The sequence below is a fragment of the Sciurus carolinensis genome, chromosome 13 (assembly GCF_902686445.1).
Source record: "Sciurus carolinensis chromosome 13, mSciCar1.2, whole genome shotgun sequence".
Taxonomy (NCBI): Eukaryota; Metazoa; Chordata; class Mammalia; order Rodentia; family Sciuridae; genus Sciurus; species Sciurus carolinensis.
This window is the reverse complement of record NC_062225.1, coordinates 46954538-46979152: the sequence shown is the minus strand read 5'-3', so window position 1 is coordinate 46979152 and position 24615 is coordinate 46954538. Positions and strand designations below refer to the sequence as shown.

At 35.4% G+C, this 24615-nt stretch overlaps 1 protein-coding gene across 3 annotated transcripts in view; it reads left to right on the top strand.

The window, feature by feature from the left end:
• The window catches only part of Ccdc85a (coiled-coil domain containing 85A), a 194902-nt gene that overhangs the window by 147637 nt on the left and 22650 nt on the right, over window positions 1-24615 (top strand). For all 3 annotated transcript variants that reach the window (XM_047522985.1, XM_047522986.1, XM_047522988.1), the window contains exon 3: window positions 7296-7372. In XM_047522985.1, coding sequence (XP_047378941.1) covers window positions 7296-7372 — 77 coding nt within the window. The remainder of the gene's footprint in view (window positions 1-7295; window positions 7373-24615) is intronic.

The window sequence follows — 24615 nt, the reverse complement described above, 5'->3', positions numbered from 1 at the left end:
TTGTGGAGTTTATATTTTGTGGAGAGACAGACCTCATACAATAAAAATAAGAACAAGCTAATTTACATGATAGGAGATGATAAAATATTTTGACAAAAGATAAAGAAGTATAATAGAGTCAGGGAGATCAGGTGTGGGTTGCAGGTGGTAGCAGTTTAAATACAGAGAATTGGCTGTGTCTCCCTGAGATCAGTTGAGATTTCAATAAAGATTTGCTGAGGAAGTTGGTCAAACTGCTGTCTGGGGGAATAGCATGTCAAGAGGATGGTGTGATTGAAGCAATGTTGCTCAGCAGGAGCATGCCTGCAGTATCTGAGAACAGAAAGGAGGTCCTGTGGCTGGAGGAGAGTAAGTAATGGCCTGAATAAGAGAGGTTTTCAGGTGGTCAGATCATGTAGGACTCTGCTACTGGGAGCTAGTGCAGTACTTGGAATGATCTGACTTAGCACTTTAGAAAGAAAACCCTGGATACCTTGGGTTTGAAATAGATTGTGAGTGAATTTAAATCTTGAGGAAGAAAAGACAAGAATGCAAGCAGGGACACCTATTAGACTCCTGTGAGGTTGGATTCTCAGAATATTTTGGAGATAGACAACAGAATTTCCCAATGGGAAAAGTAGAGAGGGAGAGAGAAGAATCCTAATACTAAGGTTTTTGTTTTTGTTTTTGTTTTTTTTAAAATGAATGTCCAATAGTCAAATAGTCTGCAACTAGGTCTAAATAGGAACATCCAAAGAAAAGCACAAGGTTTTAAAACCATAAGCAGTGGAGGAAGGTGACAAGACAAACAGAGCTCTGTCTCAAGCTGCCATTACTTCCCACTTCCTGACTGGGTTCCAGAATATGGGTCTTCCCAACCAGGGTCTTGGCACTGCTTCCTTCTGCCTAGAGCTCCTCCCAGGCCTTCCTCCCTACAGGGATTCTCTTCCTGAAATTGCTCTATCCTAGTACTATTTTGTTGTCTTTATTGCACATCTTTCCTTCATAAGATATCCTATTTGTCTGCTTTTCAATGTCTGTCCTTCCCTACTGCAATATGAGCTCCATGAACACCCAGACCTTATCACTCTTGCTTGCTACTGTCTGACATACAGCAGATAATAACTATTGGATGGAGACCTCTTTTAATATTAAAGCAAAACAAGTATGCATTAACCCCTTCAGGGAACACTACCAGTTGGTATGTGGAGCTTATGATATTTTCATTTAGCTTATTTAGGCACATGTTGAAAATAATCAACACTACAAGAAGGTAAGGAAATCATAAGGCACTCAATATATAATCCATTGTCAATGAGTTGACAAAGAAAGCTGAAAGACATTTAGAGTGGGAAGAATTTAAAATTGTAGAATTATTGCCCTTAAGAGTTAAAGGGACCAACCCAACAGTGTGTACATAGATAAAAATCTTTGAAACATCTCATTGAGCTTTCTCTGAATACCTCTAACTATATGAGACACATCATTACACAAAGCAGTATTTTCCCATCTTTGGCAACTGTAGTTATTAGAAGTTATTTTTTATTTTGTGAATGGAAGAATAGGGAGCATTTGACCAGGCAGAGTGGAATGAGGAGGGGTTATCTGGCCAGGGCAAGCTATGGGAAGAGACACAGAGCTAAGATAACTGTAGGCCAAGGAGAAACTGAACAGATTTAAATATGGAGAAAGAGATAGGAAATAACTATCTCATTTCTCCTTCAGGTTGGCATAGAGAGAGAGGACTGAGAGAAGTGGAGGTGGGCTTGGTATTAAATTTTAATAGATAGTGGAGGTAGGCTTGGTATTAATTTTTAATTCTGTAGGGTAATTAAAGTTCCATTTAAAAAAAAATCCTAACTGTGCCAATAAAGCAGTCTGAATTATCCAGACGAATCTGAAAATGCTGATTCCAGGAAGATGTTTTTAAATAAGAAAAGCATCAAATTATAGTGAGACATGTAATCACATATACTTTTAGAACTAATATGAATTCTAAGTAGAAAGCTGACCTTAGCTTGCATGAAGAAGAGAAACACTTTTGTCAGAAGAATAATAATTTTTTAAAATGTACTGTTCTGAAATAATTTCCTTAGAAATGTGTTAAAGCCTATAACTGGTGGGATTAATCTGGAACTAGTTCAAACCATGTATATTGAGCTTGGGGTTTACTGGAAAGATTGCCTATGAATTGGAAATCATGTGACTGTTGGACCTTTGCTGAGAGAAGCTGTCTTAGTTCATTCTGTGCTATGATAGAATACTGAAGATTGGGTAATTTATGGTGAACATAAATTTATTGGCTTATAGTTCCAGAGTCTATGGTTGAGTGGCAGGCATCTAGAAAGAACCTTATGCTGTAATCTCAGGGCTGAAGGGCAAGAGGGGGCCAGATACCAATCCTACTCATAAGTGGGGGAACCTTCATGATCTAATCACCTCTTTCAGGTCCCCTCTTTTATTACCATTATGATGACAATTAAATTTTAACAAGAGTCTTGAAAGGGACATTCAAATCATAGCTCTCAGCCACAGAAATTTCTATAATTATAAGACTGCCAAAGTCTTCTGAATGATTTTCCTCCTTTACACTGTATAAAATCACTGTGGTTGGCATTTGTGTTAGAATGGACCATCACCTGATTTTATTTTCTGCTCTAAAATGGAGACAATGACAATACTTTTATCTCATCAGATTAAAACCACTTAGAAGTTTGACAAACCTTAGGCAGTTTTAACTATCAATGACAAACCCTTTACATATAGTAGTCAGGGTCATTCATGAGTGATTGCAAGGGCGGATGTTCCCCTAGCAGAAGAATCACTGCTTTAGAAATCAAAGGCAGGAAAAGAGTCTTTAGTATTTTGATCAGAGTACTTCCAATAGCAGGGGGGAAAAAATAGAGCTCCTTTATACAATTGAATATATTTCAGGTAAAATGAAGTGAAATTAAGGATATTGTCTGAGGAAAATCTCAGGTGATTATAAAGGTAAATCCGTTAAGAATATCTAAAAAAATAACAGTGTTTAACTACCTGGGTAAGAAGCAAGACATTACTTCATGATTAGAAGATCCAAGATAAGAATCACTGTGGTGCCTTAGCAATGGAATGGAATATTTTGAATATATTTGACAAATCCTCAGGGTTAAGATACAAGTTTACTACTCTTGGCTATAGTTCTCTCATCCGAAAAACTAGTCTAGGGACAGGGGGTCAGGATGGAATATAAAGGCTTTAAGGTACAGTCCACCTCTAAAACTGGTTGTTTAGAAGAGAGAGAACTTAGTGGAATGTTTATGCTTATCTCTGACACTTGTTGAAGAGGTGCTATGAACATTTTACACTAGGCTCAAAGAAAAGTGAGATGTATAGAGAAAAATGGCTTCTGCTTAGAAAGTTTGAGACTTACCCAAAGAACATTTTGAGAATGTCACAGAATTTTCACATTGATATGATTTGTTCTTTGCTTTTCTAATGTCTATAGGTTTCCCAGGATGGAAAGAGAAATAACTTTTTGGAGAGTTTAAAAGCAGATTGACACTTGGATTACTGTGATTTGATGTTGGCTTTCCCAGATCCCTGACACAGGACATAACCTGGCCCACCCTCCTTCTGCTCTCTAACAGTCTCTTACTCTTCTGTCATATGATTACTTTCCTTCTCTGTATGCAGTATGACTACTCTTGGCTTCTGACCTTTGTCTATCCTGTGGCTCCCCTCATGCATCTCCAGCCTATCATAATTCCATTGATCCATTTAAGTTCAGGCTTTGCCTTTGTATGAATTATAGTCCACATCCATCTTCCTTTACTCTTGTTCCATGTGCTTTAGCACTGAATTTCACATTACCTTATTGGTTTTATTTTTCCCTGTTACTTCCCCCAACTAGTTATAGTTTCTGGAAGACAGGGTCCTTTTTCAACATATTTTACATCTATGTAGTTTATAGCAAAATATTTTTCTATTTTTTATGTTCATTTGGATCATCAGCCTCAGAATTCTGAAAGCCAAATGGCATTTTGAAATCTCAGTTTTATGAAGCTATCAATCCCTGGTATAAAATATAATGATCATTCAGGTGCAGTAGTGCACACCTGTAATCCCAGCGGCTGAGGAGTTTGAGGCAGGAGGATCTCAAGTTCAAAGCCAGCCTCAGCAAATACTAACTGCTAAGCAATTCACTGAGACCATGTCTCTAAATAAAATACAAAATAGGGGTGGGGATGTGACTCAGTGGTGGAGTGAACCTGAGTTCAATCCCCAGTAGCCCCCCTCAAACATACATAAACATATATATATGTGTATATACATATATGATATATATGATCAATTATAATACATTGTAATGCAGTTTTTATTTATCACCTCTTGATAAAAAAGATTGCCAGTCTTTGTCAGACACTTCTCTTAGGTCAGTGTACAACTGTCCTTAATGTTTGTTGTGTGTAATGAGAGACCAGCTTATTCAATGGTTGTCATCATGGAGAAAGAGAAGGTTGTAGCAGATGTGGTCAAATATGATCTGATGCCCCAGGGACTCCATTTTTTTTTTTATTCAAAAGATCCTGTCAGTTTTTTTTTCCTGATATTCAACTGGTTCAGGGCAGAAATTGTGATGTGATGTGCGGAGTTTCTTTATCCCATACTGTTTTAGTTTATGTATTTCCTGTCCCATTATTGGCTATGTGTTATAGGTCAGACTCAGCTGACCTATGGTGAGGTACAAATAATACTTGAAATTACTGACCTGATGGTAAACTTCAGAAATGTTTGCCTACTGCAGTCCCATTGAAGGATTATATAATCAGCTCATTTATTGAATGAAACAACAAACAGCATGAGTACTCTGATTTGTGCATGCAGATGAGGTATTCCTTCCAGGAGAGTTTTTTCATTTGGAGTATCCCTTAATTGTTAACTAATAATTGCAAAAGAGACTAAGAGCTTGGAATAATTAACAGTATCTTCTGGAACCTAGCACACAGCTTGTAATCCTCAAAGAAAATCTATATTCTGAGAAATGTGTTAAGACTTGCAATAACTGGTGTTCTCTTCCAACTCTAGAACAAAGTTTGAAACAAATCAGTAATGTGTTAAAGGGACAAACTCAAACGTTACCTTTGCCTTCATTTGTAATATTTTTTCATTGTTTTATGGGTATAAACTATTCCCCATCTATTCCTGTCTTAGCCCATATTTTCAGTGAATGATTTGGGACAGAGATTTGGACTTGATCTCTTGTAATTAAACTTTAAAAATGGAAATTAGAGAATGTTTTCCAAATTCTGGAATTTGCCTTTGCCCTCTTTTTTTTTTTTTTTCTGAACAGAGTACTTAATTGTTTAAGTAGAGAGTGAAGTCATCAAAAGTGTAAACTGCAAAGATTTAAAAGGGAGAAATGTGTTAAAGTGGCTGAATATAGTCACTGAATTAAAACAAATTCCATTCAGTGGCATTTTTCAAATACTGCCCAAATCCCACTATTTAGTCTTTTCCTTTAAATATCATAGATTTAGAGATAGTAAAGAATAGGAGCACTAAGATAAGCTATAAATTGTGAACAAAGGATAAAATAATTTTATTTTGTTTGTGGTTTAAATAGAATATTGCTGATCAATTTTTCATTGGATGGTCCTTAGCAAGTGGTTGTTTTTCTAGAGAAGAGAGCTGGGTTTGCAAAACTGTGTAAATCAGGCAATCAACATTCACATCTTGATGATCTGCAAATCACTTATTCATTTGCTAGAGTAAAGCAGACTCACGAAATCAATAATTTTACTATTCATTTATGCTGTGTACTTGTACTTTGCCTTTTGAAAAGTCCATAAAGCAGAGTTTTAACATTTCATTAAGCTAAAAAAAAAAAAAAACAACAAAAAAAAAATGAAAACAAGAGCACATCTCTAGCAAATATCTTCAGTTTCCTTTACCTTCCATTTTTGTTGTCTTTTATGAAGAACACTCAAGGCTAATCTCTATCTGTGTGAGGTCAGTATGTCCTTTTATTAGTGTTAATGATGGGGGCTTTCTGCAAATCATTGTGAAACAGGCATGCTGTGTTTACACAGAGAAGAGCTTAATTGTTATATTTGCGAATTAAAGGTTGGAACTTCCTATGTGAAATAAAATGTTAACTTATCGCTTTGAACACACATGCACTCACACAGGTTTGATTCCATATAATCAAGTCCCATATCAAAAAATAAAAGTGAAGTTTCCATGATAAATTTAAGATCATGTTATTAATGCTTGAAATTCTAACTTCAGATTATCAGGTGCTCTAAACACTTGCCTCTAAAATGCACTATCCTAAGGGATTTTGCTTTTTTTGTGATCCTGTGATCCATGAACACTGAGAAGGTTCTGCCACTTTAGCATTAACTATGAAAATATGCTCTGGAGGGATTTTGTGACTACATACTTTGCCCTATACCTGAAATGTTTGTGCTTGGGTAATGAATGATTTGCAATTGTGTTATATGACATGCTTGGATATTTTCATTTTAATGAAGAAGAGTTACTGTCATATTCTTCCTAAAAATGAAACTCTACTTTCTTCCATCTGCCATCCTTTTTTTGAGAAGAAGCTATAAACTTTAGGGTTTCAATATGGAACAGAAAATGAGTATGATTCTGATTCTGAGCTTTCAGGATCCATCTGAGTTTTGGAAGAATTGAAGACAAGAACCAATTTCAGTTCACTTGCCTGGATTTTACATAAAAATTTGGGGAAAACTTGGGTCTCTGCCCCTGTGTGGCCACAGTGAAAGTCCAAATTTAGCCTAAATTTAAATATTTAGCCCTTTAATGGCCGTTTTCTAATTAGAGTTAATATCTATAGATTTGTAAGGAAGAACAAATGTTTCTTTTAAAATATTAATTGGGAAAATGAAGGGAATTGTGTATTTTGCATTTTTATTCTATTTTTAATAAGACCTTGTTTATTTTGATTACAGATCATGTTACAGAAAAGTCTAGAATATGGTACATATTGAAAATGCAAAATGCACACAATGGAAAATGATGGAGTAACTTTCTTCAAGATGCTTAATGTTATAAGGGCTGGTTGGTGTGAAAAAGCTAGCAGTCTGGCCACCTAGAAACTTCTCATACTTTTTAGCACTATATAATTGCTCAAAACTGTTTATAGTTTCCATGGCTTCTGCTGTTTTATTCCTAGGGAATTTTTTTTTTTTAAATAACAGACTAAGTAGTTACTTAGTCTGATTTAAGTAAATCAAACAAGAGATATCCTGACAGTGCACTGAACAAGATCTGTGTGGATAATGTGAGTTCTTTCTTTTTAATTTTAGAATCAACCTTGTCCTATGTTAGGCAGCTGGAGGCAAGAGTAAGACAGCTGGAGGAAGAAAATCGCATGCTGCCCCAGGTGGGTGACTTCCAGAAGCTCATAGCTAGTCAGTGTCTTTGGAGTTGTAGCTTTTTATTTGAATGTAAAGTCTTAATTACATGTTCTCCTTTAAATGATAGAAGTCATTTTGTAACTAGCCATTCATCATGTGGAGTGTGACTATGTTCCATGAGACCATCATGTTATCCACATTTCTGAATGGTATACTCAAGGATATGAGTGTTGAAAATAAGGTGAAGTAATTTTAAAAGGAAGAGAAAATAAAGAGAAATAGAAAATAAAGACCCTTTGTTAGTATTACTCATATGCATGTGCATGTACTCAGTGGTTACAGGGAAGGGACTCATTAAAAAAATTGCTAGTTTTTGAGTGGGATAAAGCCGTAGGTAGTTTTAATTTTAATTAAATTAGTACTTTCTAAGTTTCTTTGTGATTTAAGTCATCTTTTTTAGTGCAACAAAGCAATGACAGTAATTGACGGGTTTTACTTTGGAACTTCATTTCTTTTCCCTGGTGAATGTAAAGTGGAACTTTTTCTGGGATCCTTAATGTCATTTCATATATTTTACTTATAAAATTGTTTCTGTGGGCTGTTAAAGTGGTGAGAATAATGTTGGTCTTTGGTGGTGGTGGTTTTCAGAAAATATTTTGTTAAGTTGAACTAATCTACTGATATTAGGTTAGTTTCCATTGCAGATATGAAGATAGAATTGTATTTTAATATTGTATGAAATGGGTTTTCTCTAAACCATTAGTCATTAGCATTCTTTCTTCATTTTGGTGGGTATTTTATAAAGTGATGAATGGAAAATGACACCTCAAATATAAATAATAGTTTAAATAAAAAGTCAAAGATTGTATTTCAGGAGAAGGGATTTAAACATTAAAACGAATACTCTTTGGGAAGACATTTTAAGTATTTTTAATTCTGTTTGGTTTTTAAACTATTTTTGCTCATTAATGATGACTTGGGCTATCACATACTGCATGGAAGAATGCCTTTCTCTCTTCCACTGGCCAACTAACTGCCTAGAAATCATGAGGTTAATGAACCTACTTATCCCCTTCTCATTACGCACACACACACACACACACACACACACACACACACTGCATGTTGAGAGAAGGGATTTATTTGTGTCTTAAGATAGAGGTTTTTCTTTGCTCTTTTCCTCTTTTCATTTTGTTTTCTCTTTTATATTGGGTTCACAGTGTGGTTTTACTAGAACCCTTGACTGAATATATCTATTTTTTTAGTACATGGTCATATCATCTCTTAGACAACTTAGGATGTAAAAGATAAGTAGAGATAATATTTATTAGTTTTCCTTCAAGTGGGAATTGAGTATCACTGAAGTGATAACATGAAAGTCATCTTATTAAAAAAACAAGCACAACAAAAATGATTGCAAGATTTATTTTTAAAAACCTATAAAAGCGAGTTAGAATTCTTGAAGGAAAATCAAGAGTCCTCAGCTCTACTTGATGCATGTATATTTAAATACGTAGTAGTACTTGCATAGTTAAGACTAGGAGAGATTAACTTCTCAAGTTAGTTTTCAATTATGTGCTTTTTCATGCATTACTATTTGCTATCAGGAAAGGTTACTTTTGATTTTATTTGCTTTTTCCTCTGAGAAATGGCTAGGAAAGATTGTTTTATTGAATCTGAAATGCTATTGATGTGGGATACACCATTACTCTACGTATGATTACAAAAAAGAAAAATATGCATTAAACCATGTCAGATTCTTGCTGATTTCAGAGATGTTAACAACAAGAAAACAATGTTTCAGATTTAAACAGCTATTTACATGTCAAAGTAGTTAAATGCAAAGAAAATTCATTGTTTGAAATGTTACTGGACATATGCAAAGAATACAAAGGATCTCAGTTCAAAAACAATTTTTATATTGGAGATTATTGTCTTCATTTACAGTTAAGATATGATAGAACCACTGGTTTTAACTACTTCTATAGGTGGAAACTGACATGAGCATAGATAGTGGGTGAGACTGTAGGATGCAACACCATAAATGTTGCATGGTGAAGGGAGTCCTCACAGAAGGCTGACTTGGGCCAGGGAGCATGAAGGCATTATGTACCTTATTGTTGGATGTTATTGGGACTTTTACAAATAATGTCTGATGAGATTTCCCTGTAGGAACTATTTCTGACTGCATGCCAGCTGATTTGCAAGGTCAATTCAATGCGACATGCTGACATTTCTGCACAAATTAGCCTCAATATTTGAACACTTTATTTTCAATTATAAGAGCTTCCACTGTGCCTTGATTAAAGGTATTCCTTTTAACTCCCAAATTTATAAAAATATGTCCATTTGTCTTTGGATAAATAGGAATAAGGATGTAACTGGCAATTGGAATCCCAAGTATTTCAGATATCCTTTGTGGCTGTGCCAGGTCCTTTGCTGATAAAGTTTAGGCTAATTATTTAAAGTATTTAAAAATTGTCCTGGAAGAAAAAATGTTTTAATGTTTATTTTATTCATTATGCAAAACAGTTTAAGTGAATAGAAAGTCACAACTTTGTCTAGCAATATACATATTTAAAAATAAATAAGATGAGCATAATGCTTGTGATTTCTTTTTGGTCAGGGACAAAGGCCTAATTTCTTCATTTGTAAGTGACAAAGTTCTTCCCAGCTCTTACAGGTGAGCCCAGCTGTAAATAAAGGCTTGGGTCCCATGTCTTATACTCAGACAGTTACCAAGTCTGAGGATGAAGGATTCTTTTATTAAGAATAGAGAAATTAATTAAAGGTTGAGTTGGTTTTATCCAGTGGTGAGGAGGAGGCCTAGGAAGTAGAGTAAGCTGTCTGTACTACCACCATGGCAGGCCACCCCAGTGAACACAGAGCTTCAGGCACCACCATGGTGACTACTGTGTCCTGTGAGGTTCATTAAGTTGTAATGTACTTTCATTTGTGAACACCACATTTCAACAGTCTCCTAAAGTAAAAAGTTTTACACTTAGAAAATGTAGTATTATTATGTAGCTATTATTATTTGAAAAGAAAATGCCTTTTTAAAAGTTGGTTCAAATGATAAAGATTTCCTGAACTCAGGATATTCTTCTTTAAGCATGTAAACTAATGTGAACAGTTTTTATGATCACATTTAAAAATATTTCAAAGGATTGCTTATAATCTCTTTTTCCACATAATGCTAAAACTGGTCAGACTTGTCTGTCAGTTTTACTTGATGCAAATTTGAGATATAAACCCCACATGAAGACTCTGTTAAATAAATATAGCTGCCATCTATGAGTCATTTCTAACTTTTGAATCCAATGAAGTAGAGTCATGCACAAAAACATAAGTAGCATTTATAAATAATAGGCCTACTATGGTGTAAAGCTGTAGTTTTAAACTTTTTTTTTAGTAAAGATAGGTATATACACCTATTCTGTATATGCATTTACCTATAAACACAAACTATCTTTGGATACAGTAATAGATTTTCAGAGTTGAAGAACCTTAAATATCACATAGGACAACTCCCTTTTTGAGTTGAGACCTATCAGATTTACAGAGGTCAAGGGCATTATTCTGAATAGACAACTAATTAAGGATGGGCTCAGGACAAGGTGGCAGGCTGACTCCATGGCTTCTCTAGCATATGCACAATACCCTCTCTGATCATTTCATACCATTAATATAGTTCAGCATTATTAGACTACAAAATCTATTTTCATCTCATTGTCAAATTCGATTTTTTTCCCAATATTTTTCTTAAAGACTAACATTGAGTCTGTTTAGTCATCTAAGGTTTGTTGGACATTTTTCTATTCCTGCCTTAAAGGAAATGTTCTATTTTTTTTTCTTAAAGCAATGCTATCTATCACAAAAGAAAAAAAAAAAAAAAACAAACAAACCTGAATTTTACAGGGTTGTTTTCTCCCTGAAACATTTCCAAAATGCTCCAGAGTCATAAAGTTTTATTATACACTCATAGATACAACTGCATGGAACATTCATGCAAAAGAAGATGTGGTCAGAGGCCTTTCTGTCTACAGTAAGCTGGAGATGGGTAGGGAACAGATAGTGCTTTTAAAATTGAAATTTGAAAATTGAAATATGATTGTTTGGCCCAAATTCAAAACTCTGCTTAGGTCTCTCTGCTCATTCTGTGGTCCTTTTTTTGACAATCCAGATGTAGCTATCTGTTTATGTTCTACATTTGCAAGGAAGAAATTTATTCAACTAGAATATCTTTAAACGAATGATGTAGCATATTTACTTCATGACTTTTATTATAAAAAATAGGGCTGCCCTTCTGAGAGGGCACTTACTTTTCACATATAACCCTGAGGCAAACTATCATTATTATTTTACTATTATTATTTAACTATTCTTATCTACTCTATATGGACTTTGAATTTTGCATCATGAAGATAGTTCATGACATGAAGTAAGTAGTTTATTGCAACTCCAAAGTCAATTAAGTACATTTGTTGAAAGTCCTAGCAGGATATCTGTTTCCTTCAACTAAATACCCTGGCACCAAATCTGCTTGGCAAGTACTGTGGGTGCTCTGGGCCTCGGAGACCCTTCCTGACACAAACCACCCACCCCTCTGAACATTCATGAGCCAGTTACCAGAATCAGAAAAGGCACCTAAAGCTGCCTGGTGTTGTAGGCCTCCCTGTGTGCTGGGGTTCAGCAGACCTGTTTGAGAGGAAGGGAACTGGGATCTCCACTGAGTGGGCCCCTTTCAGCAAGTGTTGCTATTTCTGTTGTGCTAGCACACACATAAGAGTCTAATTTTAAGGATAAAAATGAAAAATCTCCCTCTCATGTAATTTGGTTACAGCATGGCCTCAAAATGCAATCTTTCAGTGCCTTGGGAGGGAGGCAGGGTTGTTTCCAGAGCAGTTTCTGAACAAAGGAAAGAACCTGTCACCCGATGCCAGAAGTGCTGAGAAGGGTACACAGGAGCTAAGGAAATCTAGCTTCTCACTTCCATGGCAACACAGCCTCCGTCCAGCATGCTGGGCAGTGATGGGAGGTTCCTCTCTGACATGTACATTCTCCTTATGTGCTTTCCTTTTCTGCAGTGGAGATATTTATTCTTTTGCTTCTTTTCCCTTTTCACATTTTCTGACTTGGTTTTGCCCATATATATATATAAATATATATATATATATATATATATTTTTTTGTCATAGTACAGCCCTACATATATAACTCTTTCAGGGTTGGAATTGCTCTGGAAGGAAAATATCAGTAACTGTGGCACAAATGAGTCACAGAGTAATGCTTTTTGGGATGCTGAAATCAAGTGGCAGTATTCTTCAAGTGTTATTTGCATGGAAATTACCATTCTGGCATCCTGAGGAGTAACTTGTGAAGAATTATTTTTTCTCATGAATAGCAACCCTAATTATGTTGCACAATCTGGGTATAATCTGGATGTTACTGATAGGAAAAATTAGTTAAACCCATTGAAGATTGATTGCTCCTTATATATTTTTTTTGTGGGGGGGAATGGAATCCATCAAATGACTAATGCTTGTGAATAATTTATATAATTAATGAAAAGGAAAAGTCTTTATAGTTCAATAGAACATCTAGGGGACAGATGGGTGCTACACAAGTGGTGTGGGTGTATTGGAATAGAAGAGATAAATAGGTACAGGAAATAAAGTTATAGGAGAAAAAGTCATGCTAGAGAACCTATATTAATGGAGACTGGATTAAAGAAAAAGCTAATGTGTATTGGAGAAACTATCAAAGAGTAAAATCTATGGGAAAAAAAGGTCTAAGGCAACATAAGGGCTTTCAAAGTGAAGGGATTTTTCACATTTTTCTGAGAACCTCTCATACTTTAAGGTCCTTGTTTGATAAGAAACCCTCATCCTAATGAGAGAATATAGGTGAAATAGGGGTGCAAAGAGAAAACGTGGCAGTACTATGTACTCAACATTAATTCATAGAATATACATTGAATTTACAGGTACTAAATTAGTAGGGACTGTGTTGTCAACAATTCACATTTAATAGTGCTGTCTTTTTATATCTATACTAGTACATTGTAATTCTTTCTGTAGGGCGCATTTTTAAATTTTTGATTTGTAAAAGTCATAAACACATAGCATTTTTGGTACTATGTCCTTAATGAATTTGACAAAAAATTATAGGACCCTGTTGGGCATGGGATTTTGGGGTATACTCATATCAACAAGAATCATAGATATTTCAATGAGAAGAAGTTTCAAAGAATAATTGGGCAGAACTTAAGAGGGATTTATAAGCGAAATAAATAGTGTATTGTACTATTAGAAATGACTTTCTACTCTTCCTTTGCTTTTTTTTGAAAAAGTAAAGTCAAAAAGTAAAAGATGAAGCAGTCTTCCCCTTTCTATTTTTTGGGGGGTGCTGGTTGGAAGTACTCCTTCACTGAACCACATCCCCAGCCCTACTTTGTATTTTATTTTGCTGAGGCTGGCTTTAAACTTGGCAAGTCTCCTGCCTCAACCTCCCCTCCTGAGCCACTGGTATTATAAGCATGTACCACCCTGCCCCCAAGCCTTCCCTTTTCTTAGTAGGGTAAGGTGACAGGCTCTTAGAATGTGTAGAGCATGGTGCAGTGTTTGATTTTGGAATTTAATTAATTTTTTAAAAATCAGCAAATCATAAAGCTTTGTGGACATTCTCACAGAGGCCATGATCCCTGATAGTGCAGTCTCCTTGATCTCCATTTCTTGCTGCAGATCACTCCATTCCTGACTGATGGGAAAGACATAACTAAGCCAAGCTGCCTTCCTCCTTCTGGTTCTGACCTTTTCCATAACGGAATTTAGACCTTTTCATCCAAAACTCTTATTCTTACAGTTTATTTCTTGCCATATCCTGAGCAAAGCAAACATGCTTATAAATAGAACACATTAAAAATTAATGTTGGTGCCTCTTAATAATTTCATATCAATATCCTTTATATGTAAAATTGATAAAAAAATGTAATAGATAGTAATATCACCTAAATGTAACCATAATATACATAACAAATGTAGGATGGGCAAATGTCTATATTCTTGAAACAATGACAGTTTTAAATATATAAGTTTCTAAGGGATCCAAGTCGTTGATTTACATTGAAAAGTGATCACTGTATGAAAAATTAGCAAAATATAACTGGGTCATATTTAGAACATAGAGACATATTCATCAGTAATCAAATGATTAAAAGAGGTCATGCAAGAAAGAACACTGAATAGGCCTGAATTATGTCTGTCCTTAGTTAGCTGATTGAACAGGAGGATACTTCTAACCTCTTTGAGCCTTATATAGGTGATAATGGAGGTTCTACTCAGTAATGAAAATCTGTGCCTCTTTATCCAGAGAAAGTTTGTGTTTATTTGTAATATATACACAAAAACAGTATGTCCCTTTTGTATTGATGCTAAAATTTCTAAAAATTACAACTTTCTACTATACTGAGTATTCTGTTTATAGATGCCTGTTCATGTCACTGTGGGTTATTTGACCTCTCTGGATTCTAAAGTTAAAAAAAAATTCATCAGATAGCTACCAGTTCTGTTTAACAATGATAGGTATATCTGTTTGAGGCACATAGCACCTCATATATGCATATAGTGGCTTCATATCCTTGTCTGAGCAGTGTTAGCTTACATGTATTTTGAGGGATAATATATAATATCCTTGATGATGATTCTTACACAAAATCATATATAATGAACATGGAAGATGCTAGTTTTCCCTAATAGTATACATATTTAAAAATGAAGTAAGTGTGATAAATGCCAGTGGATTCCCTCTGGTTAGGTACAAGCGTTGCTTTCTTCATAAATCAGTGTGGTTCCTTCTAATCCTAAACATCCTGAGCCTAGGTATACATAAAAGCTTGGGAAGATGTCTCATATCCTTGCAAAGTTACTATATCTCAGAATGAAGGACTCTCTATTTTAGAATAGAGAAATACATTAAAAATTTAGTTGGTTTTATCCAGTGGTGACAAGGAGCCACAGGAAGTAGAGTGGAACATTAGTACCATTGACATGGCAGATCTTCCCAATGAATGCAGATCTCCAGGCACTGCCATGGTGACTTCAGTCGGTGTCCTATGAGGATTGCTGAGATGTGCTCTACATCTTTTCTTGAATTCAACATTTCAAAAACAGTCCACACATATGTACAGTCTTTTTACTTTTTATTTACTAAGCATTGTTTGGGGGGGAATCCCTTTAAAAGTTGGTACAAACCACAAAGATCACCTGAACTTACAATATTTTCTCTTGAGCATCTAAAATAATGTGTTTTTCAAAGATCATACTTAAAAATATTCCAAGATTGCATATAATGAATGGGGATGTGAGATTTCACAAAGGAAATTTTAAAAATGATGGTTAAAGAGAATACCAATATAGAAAATGTGAGAAAATTATTTTTTACCTATGTCTAATTTATACTCAAACAATATGAATTCTTTATTCAAAAATAGAGCATGCTTTTAAGGAATTCAATTCCAAAATAAATTACTATGAAAAAGAGATGACAAAGACATGAAATAGCACATATTAGTTTTTGCAGTGTAGCTAGACTATAGAATATAACAAAAGAGAACCAGTGTATAAATCAAAGTCAGCTGTATTTGTCATATGTATAAAGAACAATGTGTGAAGGAAGAAAATGTTTTTTCAAAGGATATCTGATTTGTTGAATTCATTCTATTAGATGAACCTATCTGAAGTAACAGACAAAGAGAAGTGGATAGAGCCTTTAGATTTTCTTGTTGACAGAGAATGAAAGAAAAATTTGCAAGGTACATTGTGAGGCAACGATCAGTGTAGCATTTACAGGTTACAGTGAACTCTTCCACATTCTTTAACATTGAGGGCCATTGAGCCTGTACAACCTGGTACCATATTAGCTTATGACACTAATTAAAGTATGCTTTCAGTGTGCTTGCTTAGAGGAGTGAAATGAAGAAATAGAGCATATTGAATAAATGACAGGTTTTAACTTACTAGTTTTACTACTCGTTCTTTGGTGGTGACTTGATAAATAATTCTTAGTAGGAAAAGATTGAGGGGTTTACTCAGTTTATTCTAGGAATGCTAAAAAGTATTTCTACATTAATAAGCAATATATTATTTCCAAACCTTGCTCACCCACAGTTGTAAGTGTGGTATTATTGAATGATAAACAGTTTTCTCAGGTCATACCATTCCAAGTTTCATATACTATCTTAAGTCTAGCCCTGTGGGTTTCTAAGCTTCACCACTCTGAACCTGACCTTGGTTGATGACTCCCTGCTATGGTGGTGTCCTGGCCATTCCCACAGCTCCTACAGTTGGAGATCCCAAGTGTTCTAATAGTCTTGGAACTGATAAAGTTCCATTATTCTTACCTGGGTTCTACCCTGTCCTGGGCCCCAAACCTATTGGAAAATGTAGCTTCTTACTCCAGGGTTCTAGAGCTGACCCTAGGAAATGGAGGTGGGAAAGATAATTATCCATCAAGAGGCAGTTGGCAGAATTGTTCCTCCCTTTGAAATCATTCCATTATCCTTGATTCATATGTGTCTACCTGGTCTGGTTCTTACCTCTGGGAGAATTTCTTGCCCCCAAATTTCATAGTACCTCATGATAATCAACTCAGAGGTATGTGTGATTTTAAGAGTGCTTAGTTGAGATGTTTAGAATTTTTATTCTCTTGAAGATTTTCGTAACTTCTATCATAGAGGTTAGGTATAGAAGAAACATTTGAATCATTTTTTATAAAGAAAAACCAAACAAGGAAACAGCTAACTGCCACACTTAAAAACTCGAACTAATTTTTTGTTTTATTGATCTAATTATTCTTATCGGTAATAATTCAAAAGTGATTGCACAGAGAAATGTGCAGATTACAAAAGAAATAAAATTCAGACTCAAATGTAGTATAGCAAATAAAGGAATTGGGTACTGTCTTCTCATGACCTAAAATGCCTCTCATTTACTATGGAACAGCATGCAAGGCAGGAGTTCTAATGTTTGACAGATAACAAATAACTAATAAACTCAGGACCAGATGGGAGCCATTTTGAACTGATATAAAAACTGGCTCTAAGAAAGGAGACTTTTTAATAGCCAAGATACATCAACTATTTTGACACCAAAGGCAGGTGTGTTTTAATGTCAAAGAGATAATTTTTTATTTAAACATTTTATATGCTAGGGAATTTTCTATGTACAACTATAGAAATCTCATAAATAGAAAAATATAAAATGCTCACTCAGAAATAAAACATAACCAGGTAAATTTGATCACAATTAAATTGTGTGGGATTGATGGGTTCTTATCCTTCTGGCACCTCACAAATATTGAGTGCCAAAAGTTAGCAGAAGTTTGTTAGAATTTGGAAGTCATCTATTTGGCAGGGTTTTAGAGAAAGGGGGGGGGTTTAGCAATTTTGTGTTTTTGTGTTTTGAAATGTATTTTGTTTGGAACGAGCTCCATTCACTTTCTCCTCTTGTTTTCACCTCAGTTCTATTTTAGTACACTGGTACTTAACTAGTAAAACTCACATACTTTTGTCAATAAGTTCTACAAATGGTTAGAGAGTTGTTGATGACAACTTAGGTTCTTTGGCAATTGGAAAGGACTTTGAAGAGTTCTCTTGAAGACAAGACCCTCCAAATGGTCAGTGGAAGAAGGTGGCTCATGTAGCCTCATGGGAGTTGGAGAGGATTCTCTTTGTTAGGGAAACCAGTTGTGCTGAGCTTTTCACATTTGCTGATGAGATCAAAATAGGTATGAGAACAGGTAAAGTCGGTGGCCCCAGCAAATGATATTCACCTAAATGATGTGTCTTGCTCAGGATCTTGATATTGACAGAGTTCATCAGAATCAGGCATGAGAATGTGATAAGTCATGTTTCAATTCTAGATAAAAAGTAATTCTGGTTGGTTTCTCATAGTTATAGATGATGTCATAATAATTTGTGAATCAAAAGCACTTTTATTATAGAAAATGTTCAGTTTTATCACATTGATTTTTTAAAATGCTTTATTGCTTTATTTGCTTTTGCTTTTTCTTTTAGTTGTATCTTTCATGTTAAAATTTTGAATCATCAATCCTAGTTGATTTTAAATATGAGTTCAATATCATAAGTCTTTAGGGCCCAAGGAGAGAGACTGTAGATCAAGAAAAACAGTGTCCATTTTCTTTAGTTTTCATCATGCAATGAACCAACCAACCATCCTCTCTCTCTCTCTCTCTCTCTCTCTCTTTGAGAACACTATGGGCCACAGCACAGTGGATGTTTTACAAGAATCTGCAACTCTTGTGGTTTAGGTCTGTCTCAGGTTATACAGTGAACAGGATGGAGACAGTGGAGGTATCTATTTCATCCTGTCTCATAACCATGTCCTGAATAGCAGCTAGGATCCAGAATAGTCCTAGCCTTGAGTCCATTTTTATTATTTCAGTTCTGACCTTGACCCTGGTGATCATCTCTATTTTGCAGATAGGAAAATATTCATTAATGGGCAAAGGCAATGTTTGTATCCAGAGTTTTTGATACTGCTAGTCAAATGTTCTTCCCATTTTGCTCAAACCTGTCCCTTAGCAAGTGTGTCTCCCTTAAAGCAAGATAGCTATGAAAGTAACACTATTACTACTATCTCCATCTCTCCATCTCGATATCTAAAACAGTTGCTGGTTTCACAGGAGTCTGAATTGGGTACTAGTCAAGAAACCTATTCATATTCATATTCATTGGTGAAATTTCATTGCTCTCATAACTTATCTAGAATGGGAAGAGCTTATTCTCTTAGCAATCTTAAGGGTGCTTCTATTACAAAATGCTTATTCAGGGGAGAACATTTGTCTTTTTCTCACTTATCTTCTAGTTCAATTATAGCTTTTAAGACCCTTCCTTCTTCTGAAACTTCCCAAACTGTTCCATTCTGTATAGGACTTGGCAAACCTTTTTAGTCAAGGAATATTTTCAAACTTGTGGGCATGTGGTATGTTGCAACTACTGATGTTTGCTATTCTAACACAAGAACAGCTAACAGCCACAGAGACTGTATTCAAATACAACTTTGTTCACAAAATAGGCATTGAATTGGATTTAACTCTGGCTGCAGTTTGCTGACCCTGCCAGATGATATCAAAACTAAACTCATTTATTCAATGTGTTAGTCAGCTTTTCCCATGCTGTGACCAAAATACCCAACAAGAACAACTTAGAGAAGGAAAAGTATATTTTGGATCATGGTTTTTAGAGATCTAATTCATTGTTACCTGAGAGTCCATTGCTCTGGGTCCAAGGTGAAGCCCAGAACATCATGGCAGAAGGGCAGGGCAGAGAACACTATCACCTCATGGTGGCCTGGAGGCAGAGAAGGTGGAGAGGGGCCACATGAAAGATGTACTCTTCAGGGCACAACCCCAGTGGCCCATCTCCTCTAACCACACCCCAGTTAGTCTCATTAAACTAGGATAGATTGCTTAGGCAGCAGTTCTCAGAATCCAAGCATTTTACCTCTGAATATGCCTGCATTAACACGGGAGCTCTTGGGGGAGACCTCATATCCAAACCATAACATTCACCAATTCAACTGGGTTATCTCTTATGTCATTCTTTGCTAAAAAGTTGGTCTCTATAGAGCTATTTAAATTTTCATCTGTATATAATCTGTATTATACACAAATACTCTCCCTAGTTTTTCCTCTTTTTTCATTAGTCTGTTATCAGTATTGGAATTTGAAATGTGCTATGATTAAATTGACAGAGTAGCTGAGCAACAAGCAAGGTATGCTTTCCTAAGAAACCATTAATGTTAAGTTAAAAAAATTATTTTAGAGGTCAGGATGCTTCCTTGCATTTGACTTGACAGGCCACCTTCTTTGGGAGAAATAGTTGTGTTCTATTGGGCTAGGAATTTTTCTGAAGAACTTACTATGGTAACTGAGACTATACTTTAGTGAGTGATTGATCATATTAATTTTGTGTCCTGGCTATACTTGCATGTCTTAGAGAGATAGCTAGGAAAATAATATGCGATAGGTTTGTCTTTAAATTAGATACCACATGGTGGTAGCTTGTAAAGAACATTAATTTTTATGCAATCCTTTATAGTCAAATAAAATTCTAAAACTGTATTTATCAACAAATGAGAAAAACCATTTCTGTCTAAGGAAGAGGTCTGCAATAAATTAATCTCTCGTTTTCCTTAAGTGAGGGTGTTTCATGGGAAAATGAGCAATTGCAGACCATTGGTAGAAAGTAATTCTACAAATTTAGGGCCTTTCATGTCCTTTCCTCCTCTCATGATCTTTCTCCCATATGTTGTTTCTAATTCTTTGTTCTCGTAAAGGAAAGGAAAAGGCGTTTCATTGGTCATTTGTGTAGCATCTATTCATCCAGGATTTGCAAGGTGCTTTGGAAAGAACACAGGATGGTTCATATCTCTGACTTGTTTTCTATGCGTCAGAGCAAGACTTGAACAGGAAAGTGAGAAGAATCCTCATTTCTTGTCTTTGTCACCAGGACTGATTGACATCAGGAGAGCCACAAGATGGAAAAGAGCTTGAAAAGATGAGCCAAAGTGATGTTCACAATGTACCTCATAGATAAGATTATGACTTATCAATTAAAAAAATAAAGCTTAAAAACATAAACCAGATGCATTCACAGTGCGGGCATGGTGACTGATGGCAACCTGGCGGTCATGAAGCCTCACTACAGCACTCACTGCTTTCAGAGTGCTTTGCAATCCATTTTATTAGTCACCCTTCATAGCCAGCACATGAAGCTAATTGATAGGCCTTTGTTTTAGCCCCAAGAAGTGATTTGCTGAGGGTCAGACAGAGAGTGGCTTAGGGAGCTCATTAGTCTCTGGGCCAATTTCTCTTTTTGAGTTAGAAAAATACTTTTTAGTTTTCTGGTTTTTTTTTTTATTAATATTATTTTTTTAAACCAAACTTGAAAAACCAACTACTTCTGGTTAACCTCTTTGCTAGGATAAAACTCTAATTTTTAATTGTAAATTCTAATTTTAATTGCCAAACTCTAATTTTTAGTTTCTTTAAAAATTTTGCTTTTTCTGAAGCTTCATAATGCTACTTTTCAGAAAATTTGTGTGTGTGTGCTTGTGTTAAGCATTACCTTTATTTAGATAATTCCCTTAGGATTTGGGGCATTTTAATGCCTTTCAATTCTTTACCCAGAGATTTTAGGAAAAATAAACTGGTTTTGTTTTGTTTTTTTTTTAACCATACAGCTTTGGTTTGTGGCAATTAGCTATTTTTAGGACTTGTGTGGAGGGATGAGGTGACACTATTTTTTATTCTATTCTAGCTATCTGTGATATCTTTTATCCCCAGAATCTCACATAGACCTTGCTATTTGAAATGAAAAATTGTTGACATTCATTGAATTGGGCTTTTCATTTAGGGATAGGTGGTTAGTGGGCTTCCACTGCTTTTCTTATTATAATCAAACAACTCTTAATAAATAGGGAATATAATTTCTATAAATCATGGAAAGTTGTTATTCTATCTTTTACCTGTTTTGAATATTTTTTGAAAATCTCTTAAACACAGCCACTGTTTCAGCAATGGGGAATACAGTTTGAATAACAAAGTTAATTTCTGACCTCATGTAACTTAAAGATTAATAGATGGGTTATTACTTTTAAAACATTAATATGTAATACATTACCTGGAAGTGGTAATCACTATGTAGGAAACAAAACAGGGCATAGAGTCAAAGAGTTACTGGAATGAGAAAGGATTAGACAGAGTTTGAGAGGGCTTCTCTCTAGGAAGTGACAATTGAAGAGACCTGAGTGAAAGAGCATGACTTGCTAAAGAATATACTGGAAAGCAGGAGCAACAAGAACAAAAGTCTTGTGTAGAAATAGGGGAGGCATGGTTAAGGAAACAGGAATAAAACCAGTATTTGTTACCACCAAGCAACAGTATGATGGGGTGGTGCTGTTAGCAGAGATGAAGAAGGTGGGGAGGAACAGGTTAGGAGGTGCAGGAGAATCAAGTTCTATTTTGGACATGGTTAATGTGAGGTATTAAGACATTACTGAGGAGATGCTATTTTGGAGTTATACACCTGGAACTTGGGTGATAAATCAGAGCTGGAGATGGAAGAATGAAATATACATACTTAATGTGTGAATATACACACCCCACACACTTTTTTAAAACAAAAATTTTACACTTATTTTTAAGCCTTAGGAACAAATGAAAACTTGTGCAGTGTTGAGGAGAAAACAGGCTTGTAGACTGTCCTGGGGGCACCCTAAGATTTAAAGGCAGGGAATGAGAGGAGCCAGTGGCAATGCAGATGGAAGGAGAAACCCATTTAATTCTTTCAGACACCCAGAATTATGAATAATTCGGGGCTCTTCCTTCATGGAGCTAAATGGAATATTATTCACCTATGTGAATAAATAGTATAAATCAGAAAACCTTATTTTCCATCATAAATTATTTTTCTAAGGAGGCAGAACACAAACATTTTTTAAATGACTGTTTTTCTTCCTAGTAAGCACTGCTTGTGACAATGAGAATTCTTGCTTCCATGAAGCTTCTTTTGTGCTCTGATGATGATCTTGGTAATGGCAGATTTCATTTCTCCCTGCTGGCAATTTTATTACTACCAATTAGTCAGAAGCTATACTGCCTAGATTCATTTTGGCAGCTTTTATTTTTGCAAACATTTAAGTATAGGATTTTTGTTAGTGTTTTAAGATAGAGGTTTCAACAGACGGCATGGGTGGACTGGTGTCTAATAGCAACAGTCCTTATTTGTATTATTGATACATATCCTAGAAAGGTAGCCATCCTTGTAGGAAGTTGACTCTGCCTCTCTGCTGGCCTCTCTCATCTTGACCTTTCACTTTGTGTGGCAGCTTCACGTACTGGAAGATTCCTTGAATAAATTTACAGTTCTTCTTTTTGCCAAAGTCAGTGTAGCAGACTCCACTTTGGAATGTAATATTTCTTAGTCAACTCAACAAACATTTATTTTCAAAGCTATTTAGTTTCTGGGACTGTAGATCTGCACACGTGTTCCACAGGGCTCCGATGGCATGCTGAGATGCTTAACACTATTCTTAATGGGCTGTGCTCTGCAAGTCAAATACAATATTAATTGGCATTACATTTTTTGCTATTGCATCCACACTGCTAATTCAGTTCAATGCCCTTGCTCTCTCTGTCCTGCTCATGCCCCCCTGTTCCCTTTTATTTATTTTTTAAAAAATAAGTCCAAGGCCCAAAAACATTCAGGTATGTTCCTCTCAGTATCAATGCCAGAGTCTTTACTATTTAGCATTAGCCTGATGAGAAAGCAATTTTGATGTATTCATTTTTTCCCCTAGAAATTTAAATGTTTTTCACTGGGAGTTGTGTGGTTAATAAAAGTAAAAATTGAAAAACATAAACTCGTTATCTTAGCAGAATGCACACAAATGTAGTTTTCCACACTTCCTACCTATTGTTTAACAGATTTTTTTTGTTTTCAAACAGCAGACCTTCATTGTTATTCTTTGTCTATTCTCACTCTGGTTCCAGAGATACAGGGTATTTGCTGTCTTCACCCTTTCAAGATACTAATGCTTTTCTTCCTCAGGTTTAACCTCTAATTCTTGGGAAAAGGCATCCTGATAATCTTCTATAATTATTTTCATTTATTTATTTTTTTCTTGGGAACATTTATATGTCTGCAAATTTCACCTGGAGTAGCAGATATTTGATTCTTTTCCTTCCAAGAACATTGCAGTGTTTAATTGGATATTTTCACTAGTTGATCATCACATGTACTTAAAATCATTTATAATTTTAATATTTTGCAAACTATTCTTTATCTCCCACATCAGAAGAAAGCCATTTGAATGGTATCTGTGAGAAAGAATGCTTTAGGGCTTTGTATCCTTAATCACCTCTTTGATCTTGATTTTAAAATTCTGAGGATGGAGTTAGATATGCTACTTCCCCTGGTATTTCCTATCCTGGTTAATGGCATGACAATTTAGAAGGCACCCAGTTAGAAAGCAAGGAGCCATCCTGGATTCTTTTCAACCTCACTGTCTACCTTCAAGCATTAAGACTCATAGGGTCTTGCCCTTTAATCTCTCATTGTCATGATTTTCATCCTTTCTGCGGTTGCCCAGTGTAGGCAAGAATTATTTTCATTTGAACTTCTTTGTTAATATTGTAATTGAAACTTCATCACAGCTAGTCTTGCCTCAGCCAAATCACTTTCCAC